An 8,377-nucleotide genomic window follows, 5' to 3' on the forward strand; every position below is an offset into this window, starting at 1 on the left:
TCAGTCCTCACAGCTTTATCAAAGACTAACTCAACACATAAAAACAGAAGCTTATGGGGAGGACTGCGGAGGACCAGAACCAGCCATGAACACAGATCCAAATATTCTTGAGTCACATGGACTAACATCGTTCATCGGACAGTTCTGGTGATGTCATCCAGTTGTTGGCCCTGAAGTCTTTGATTTAGTGGAGATTTACAAGAAAATACAAACGAGAGAAAACAGTTGTTGCTATGTTTCAGTTTGTGGTTAAGGATTTGTCAGTTTTCAGTTAGCATGTTGGTTAGTAGTTACCAGGTTAGTCGTTAGGCTGTCAGTTGGCTGCTCAGTGATTATTACTTTAACTCTCTGGCTCGTAACGTTAGCTCTCTGTTTCATAGCGTAACTTTAGCGCTCTGAGTGGAGGGAACTAGAAATATCTCCTGTTGCCAAGTTGACTTTGCCGAGGCAACCGTTCTATCCTTGTCGCCCATGCTTTTGCTTGTTTGTCATAAATGTGTTCCTATAGCGAACACTGGTCAGGTCACCTGTTGATCCAGGATCATAGGTGTAAGGGGGTGTGGCCTGGAGAACAAAGGAAAGGGAATTGTTTATTTGTTAATGGTGGAGAAAGACAGGAAAAGGTTTTTTGCACGCGTTAGACAGAGGAGGCTGGCATTTAGCTCTTTGTCATTCATATAAAGTGAAAAGTTCTGTAATTATTTTACTACATTTAAAATTAAAATGTTATTAATAAAGTACATTTACTTTATAAAAAAAAAAATCATAATGCACGTGACTGCACTACGTTAAAAAAGTACTGCAATGAAAACGTTTTCTGTTTTTATTTCCATATCATCATCACAACAGAAGGCCTGTTAGAGAGGCACACTGGATATTCTTTATGGCTCAGATGGTTGTTGGTGGATACAATTACATATTTAGTGTCAGATGTATGGGATTGTTCCCTGTTAGAGCAACTCAAAGTTGAGATTCCCCTACCTGCAGAACAAAGAACAGCCATGTTTTTTCATAACTTCAGCATCCATTTTTTTAAATGGGTGGTTGTATAAAAACACCTTCCTGCCCACTTGCCTGCTTGGACTTCTTCCTGGATTAGATGGTGTCTTGCCAACCAGGGTCTTTGGGAAGTATCTCAAGCCCACACTTCTGATTGCCATGGTGCCACCAGTGTCTTTTGCCTCCTCCAGCTAATGACATCTTCTGGTCCATGGAGTCCCTGTACAGTGGGGTAACATTCTTCAGTTAGGCCAGGGTGCTGCAGGGTGTTACTGGTCCCATACAGTGCTGCACTGTTTAGGGAAAGGCCCAGCCGCTTGCAGAGAATGCCGCTGATCTTCCCTTTAAGGGACTTTCAATGAAACCAGTACACGCAGGAGGACTCAGGGAAAGATAAAACTTGTTGTAGTGAAGGAATTTCCCCTGCAGTAAATAAGGGTGGCTCGACAGCGCAGTGTCTGCTATTACCGCTATTTTTTGTGTTTTTGCCAATTACTTTGTAAGGAGTACAGCAGGCTAATGTTTAATCTCAGTATCTGCTTGCACTGACCACCTGCACTCCCCCTCCTCCTGCTTCCTGGGTCTTTGACCCTGTTAACTGGTGACTTTCAGTCTATAAAAGGCACTGCATTACAGACAGCGAGCCTCTTCAGCCTCGCCACTCTGAGATGCTTTCTGTCTTAAAGACAAACACTGACCATTGTGTGCGGTTGTTCTCACGTTTTGTGAGGAAAAGTTATTTTTAAATTTAACATATAGACTTAGAAGACCTTAACACAGTGTATACTGACAGAGTTTCACTCTCTGATAAACAATCTCATCCTGTATGATTGTTAAGAATGATAAAAATACAGAATATAGACAGAGAATTAAGTCATTAGGGTCATCACGTTACACAGTGGTAGAAAAAGGGGCCCTTAAGAAAAAAGGTTATGGAAATGTAAATCAACAACGGCTGAGCAGTCTTTACCAAAATTACCCAAACTACCCCTGGTGAGTTTTGATCTTCTGAGGGTTGTTGTTGCATTGCTGTCCCTGATTGTTTGTATCTTGATCCAGCACAGTCCATACTGACTATATAATGCTGCGTTCCCACCAAAGGCAAATAAAATGATTCACGTGAGAAGATTACATACAAAGTCAATACAAAGACACATAAACACACATTGCAACTTGCATGTTCTTTGAGTGAGAAATGTGCGCGTATCGCAGGGTGTTTGCAGTCAGTGTGGAGGAGGAGGGAGAGACAGAGCTGCTGCTGCCCACAGACAGCTGCTGGAGCACGGGGAGCTCTGTAGGAGAGAGCTGGAGCTTCTGGAGGAACAAACATCTGCAGTCAAACCGGATTCTGATCTGGAGACTTTATATTGTTTGTTCTTTAAACTTTTGGGATTAAAAAAGTGGATTTATCTTCGCTCTCTCTTCTCAACCCGTAGGCTGCGAGCCACGAGGGGCCTCACACTGCTGCTAGATTAAAGGGTGAATGTAGGTTAATACAAATGATCCCATGAGTAAACTAGTGCGAGTAACACTACGTGTGAACCGGAGGTTTGTTGTCTTAATACATTTTGTGTGTTTCTTTGTAGTCAGGAATAAATAATAGATTACAGTACTCAAATTATTGTTGTAATTAGACTTAAAACTTAAGCTGATTGATAATTATTGTCTGGAGTTCTCATACGTTTGTGCCTGACTTGTTGTTTCTACTGTATTTTGTCACCCGATGAGGGAAACTTGTATTTTATTCGTCCTTCTCTGCTGCTGACCTCCAGCTGTGTGTTTTCATCCAGAGTTTGTCGTCCGATCCAGAGAACCTTTCATTTGAGCCTCTATCACAGAGACAGCATGGCATTTAGCTCCCAGCGTACAGCTGAGAGAGATAAGAATGCTAATTAATGCTAATTAATGCTAACACACACAGGTGGAGGAGGAACGGGGTTACATTAGAAAGCAGCTGTGTGATATTAAATGAGTCTTTTCATTAAAGTCAATCTGTGTTTTTTAATTATTTGAAGAACTCAACAAAAGTACATCAAGTATTCACATTCAACATCATATCAAGCAGTTTAATTATTCATAAAAATATAAGATGGATAGAAATGTGATGTTCAGGTTTACAAGAGTTCTTTCTTCCAAACATGAATGTTACAAAAGGTTAGAAATCCAAGTTGTTTGTGCTTCAGTGAAGCCTGTACATCATGTGTGCTCTGTCGCCCCCCGCTGGACATTTGCAGTTTGCAAATGTTACCCCCTTTATATTCTGGATATTGGTTAATATTTTAAACTGCATGTAGATTGTAGCCTGGCCGGACGGATTCCTGCGTGATCTGTTTTGTGATCTCAAGAGTTCAGATTCCTCGCAAGGTCAAATTAAAGTAAAGAACCAGGTGCTCTTCCAGAATATGGCCAGTAGTCGAGTAAAAATAAAACTGTCCAGCTTAGTGTCAAATATGGAACTCTATTTTCACCAATGTGACGGGAAGAAAAGGATTCTGTTCGTCATTATAATGAGAAACTTTCTTAAAACATTGACTTTGAGATATTAAGTCATATTGTAAAATACAAAAATACATAATACAGAGATAATATCAGGAAAACTCATCTCTCATCAATGTTAACAGGAAATAATCTGCTCAAAATTCATTCAAATCTCTGCTTTTACACAAACTTCCTGCAGTTACTGTGTTCACTGTTTTATTAAATACCAGAATCAGAAATATGTTATTGATCCCTGGGGGAAATCTGTTTGTTACAGCTGCTCACGGTGCTCACATGACATAAAAGAATAGAAATAATAATAATATTATAATATCTAACTATAATAAAAAAAGGAATGTATATATTGCTATATACATCTAAAATAAAATTAAAATAGTAAAATATAATCAAATAAATGTACGGAGAGAGAAGTAAGTGTATGCTACATGGCCAACATATGTAAAAAAAAAAAAATGAGTGAGCACTGATAATGTTAATACTGCAGTATTAGTGACAGAATATTGCACATTAATCTGAATATTGACCATTAACCACAGAACATTACAGGCACCAGTTTAATGAGGGTCTGACTCTCTGATAGCCACAGGCAGGATGACTTCCTGTGGTTCATCTCTGTAGAAATAATATGAAATATCCATAAAATATGTCTCTTAGGGGCATGTTCTTGGTCATAAAGTTACTCAATGATAGAAAAGGGGCCCCTTAAGGAATACGTTTGGGAACCACTGTAATATATAATTGAGTGTGTCTTGTCCCAGGACCTCACTCATTGATTTAAAAAGTATTTTTAAGAATGTTTTTTAGCAGCTGTTTTTACCCAACACCTTCTGGGCAACTGTAGAAACATGGTGGACTCAAGGAAGGGTGACCTCTGGTGTCTTTAGATATAAAAAGCTCATTAAAAGGTAACAAAACCACAACAATTCTTATTTTCAGATAATTATACACTAATGAAAACATACAATTAATGTTTTATTCTATTTCTGCTAATAGATCCTCATGAATGTTACACACTGGACCTTTAAAACACAAATCAAGTGTTTGTTTAAATTGCATTATTAATAGCTTGTAACAGTAAAAAAAAAAATATATATATATATAATATATATATTAAAAAAAATATTTGGAAAAAAGAAAGAGAGAAGGTTGGAAAATCTGTGTCTGTCACTTGATTCCAGCCCTGATCAACCAAACTCCATTCAGAAAACAAGCATTTTAAAAGTTTTTACAAATCGCCATCATGATGTCGTTATTTCAGCATCATATTGATCAATTTATTGACATTAAATTACAGAAACCTCTATTTATTTTAGGCTCATACTGCTGCTGTAAGAAGGGTCAAGGGTCAATATTCACCTTGTGAATATATACAAATGATATACAATCAGATGCTCAGAGCTCATAATATAACAACTATAAAATAATATATAACAATTATGTTAAATGAGCTTTAGTTTTAATATTAATTATATACTGAATATTGTTCATATATGTATTCCATAATAAAAGTTGTCATCATGGAGCAGACAATGACTCTCGACCTGGGCTTTTATTTTCTTAATCCCAGAAAATGTCATGCACCGGAAATGATTGTCTGCGTTCAGAGTGGAACAAGATGGCGTCCAGTCACAACGTGTCCCGTTGTTGTGCTGAGAAAGTGTGTGTGACATCCACAGTAGAGACAAGACACAACACTGGATGGACCATGACGCCCATTCCGAGCCCTCCGTACGTCCGGATAAAGCGGTCTGAATGGACTTTGGTGCTGTTCACCGTTTGTCGGAATGCTTTACCTCTGACTCATCTCCCCGGTAGCCTACAAAGCTACAGAAGTTAGCTTAGCATGCTAGCTGGAAACAGAGCGGAGCTCAGCAACACAGCGCTAGTCAGAGTGACTGTTTGATGGAGAGCAAACAGTGGTTTCTGAGGGAGTTTGTGTGGAGAGAAAAGTTTGTGTCATTGTGTGAAAAATGTTGTAAAGTCCAAATGCCTGAGAGCGTTGGTGAAGCAGGCGACTAACTGCGGCTGCTGAAGAGATATTTGGGCTGTTTGAAAGAAACGATAGCAGAGTACGAGGAGGAAACTTTGTCGTTCAAAAAAGAGGAGAACGAGCGACAACGGAAACTACTGGACGCCTGTTTTCCAACCCTCAACTTCGGTTACACAGAGCCAGGTTGGTTCACTGTACTGCTTCTTCTCTCACTGTTCAACACTCTGAGCTGGAAGTAGTATTCACAGCCTTTACTGCAGTAAAAAGGATGATCAGCACAATGGACCAAAGGAAAAGTAGTGATAGTGCAGGAACAGGTTGGACTATTATATCTGATGGATCAATGTTTACCTGCTGCATTCATGTGGATGTAGATGTTGAACTACTTTATATACTGTTGCTACTCTTTCCTACTTTAATCTACAGCAACGTGTGAGATTCTAACTTGAATGTGTATTTAAGTACTTTACATCCACCAGCAATTTGTACTGAGATCCATAATTATTATGACAATATCATTATGATGCCATGGTCCCAATAACAAATACATTTCATCCTTAAACTGTAACACGGATTAATATTCATTAATTCAGAGCTCACAGAGGATCACAGTCAGACATATTATATACGGACGTCACAATACCAAACATTTAGTGGGCGATACCAGAACCAGTGAAATCCCACTGTTCTTGATTCCACAGTAAAAATGTCCCAATAAAGGTTTTTTGACCCTGATCCCCATTTAATATTGATTGTTGGCTGATACGAAGTCCTGATCCAATATCAATAATACAAGTTAATAGCTCTGCATTCCCTGCCAACAAGCTGTTTCTTAATGTTTCATACATAATATATTAATATAGCCCATTAAATACACTAATAACTAATAAACAAAGCAGACAATACAACAGCCTCACAAACTCTGTAACCTTTTTTGATCTTGTCTTGTAGCTGTCTCCTGCAGTTTCAGTGCAGCCTTTACCTGAGTTACCAGAATGAACTGGATTCCTCACCTGTACATCGTTTGCGTGGATAACATCAATAAAATACTCTCGCATTGTCGCATCTTACCAACACTAGTAGAGTATTTGTAGGTAATATGGTCCAAATATACCACGTAAAGAGAGAGGATGAAACAGCCACACAGAACGCCACAAAGTCAGCACGGATTCCAAATCCACCAGATTATTAAAATTATATTTAACTCACTGCTGACATTTTCAAAGCCGCGCAATCTGCTGCTGTTGTTTAAAAAAGTTAAACAACTCCTAAAGACGTCTGAATAATGTCTAAAATATAACTGGAACCTCCTGAGCAACAGCTGCCCCACAGACAAGCTAATCACAATGTACACTTTCTGGCTTTAAAGTAAATGAATAACTCTGAAATTCCATTGACTGTATCTACTAACAAGTATTATTGTGACTACCCATTCAATTAAAATGTTCCAACATAGTGAAAATTGAAAAATATTGTTCTTGATGCATTGTGAACCAATAAAGAACATTCTAATGAGCAACAAATAGCAGATGTTGGAAATAATAACAAGTTCCAGTAGTCCACTCCTACATCGGTAAACGGGAACAAATCTGGCAGAATCCTTTCGACCGGCATGTTGAACCACTTTCCAGGAAGTCTTCTGCTGATAATCCTTGTGAGACCTTGTCAACAGATTTCAACTTGGTTCCTGTCCGTCTCGCTTAGTCCCACCCGCACTACACTACATATACACACAGCACAGTGGAGTGGACAGACGAAGGGAGTTGACAGCAGCTTTTTTTTTAAATTTTTTATCTGGTACTAAATATAAATGAGCTCCATATATTTTTTTTTTATTTTGTTATTGATGTGCGTCTGAAGTATCGGTCCTCCTGACATCCCTAGTTGAAACCGTTGTTCAACCTCCAGTAGAATACAGTTCCATATCCAATATACATCTATTTATGTGTGAGTTGACCAAAGTCCTTTTTATAGATCTGATTCACATTGACACCCGATGTATATTTGATAGCCTGACCGTTGCTGTGAGAAGCCGTAGGATACCTTGTCCTGCCAGCCAACCTTTCTCATGCACATTTCCTGCAACATTAGTTTGGGAGGAAGAGTAAATGGTGAAAGAAATCTGAGGTCGTAGATTGAATGAATGACTGACAAAGTGCCCTGTGGTATGATAAGGCTGCCATTTTTAATGGGAGCACATCAGATTTTACACACCATTGTAGAACAAGAGCTCTGTCCATAGGTAAGTGGTCTTTGCCCCAGTTGAGCCCCTTGGTTGCCTCAGAAAGATGCTCTTCAGGAATTAGGGACGTTTCAATCAAGACTCTGTGCCCCATCATTTTTTAAAAAGTATTTTCGGGTGCCCAGTTGCCATCATTTAACATGAAATATATATCGATACCAAGTCCTGATTTGATAGATGTATTTTCCTACATAATACACATAATATGAATAGTTCTCAGAGTTGATGACGGCTGCACTCTTTCTGAGTAAAACAGATGTGTGATAGCTGACAAAGGGTCAGCTCAATATAGCTGATACAGATCAGGAATACCTGCCAGGACTGCACATTATTTGGTCATCCATTCTGAAAAGGGCACATAGAAGTTACAAGTACTTCAGACTGAAAGTGTCCTCAGCAACCCTCCTAAAAGCATAGTTGGCAAACCTTGTTCAAAGAAATTGACCTTCATCCTGTCTGCCACTACGTTCTGTGTAAAGTCAACATTAGGCCACCATACAAAGCAAAGGAAATTGACGTTTATGAGACACCTTTGTTATTTTTACTCTATAATGAGCCTTTTCTATCTACAGACAAAGCGTTTTGCCTTTCATGGGGTCTGCAAAGTTAAATCCCCATGTTTCTACGCTGCCAGTCCAGGAAATAAC

At 38.8% G+C, this 8,377-nt stretch overlaps 1 protein-coding gene across 1 annotated transcript in view; it reads right to left on the bottom strand.

The window, feature by feature from the left end:
• Positions 1-6,546, bottom strand: part of LOC118343105 (zinc finger and SCAN domain-containing protein 2-like) — a 13,571-nt gene extending 7,025 nt beyond the window's left edge. The window contains exon 1 of the mRNA XM_035681858.1: positions 6,471-6,546. Within this exon, the coding sequence (XP_035537751.1) occupies positions 6,471-6,546 (76 nt within the window). The remainder of the gene's footprint in view (positions 1-6,470) is intronic.
• Positions 6,547-8,377: the final 1,831 nt, after the last annotated feature.

This window comes from Morone saxatilis, unplaced genomic scaffold (assembly GCF_004916995.1).
Source record: "Morone saxatilis isolate NCDOM2014 unplaced genomic scaffold, NCSU_SB_2.0 Contig9, whole genome shotgun sequence".
Lineage (NCBI taxonomy): Eukaryota > Metazoa > Chordata > Actinopteri > Moronidae > Morone > Morone saxatilis.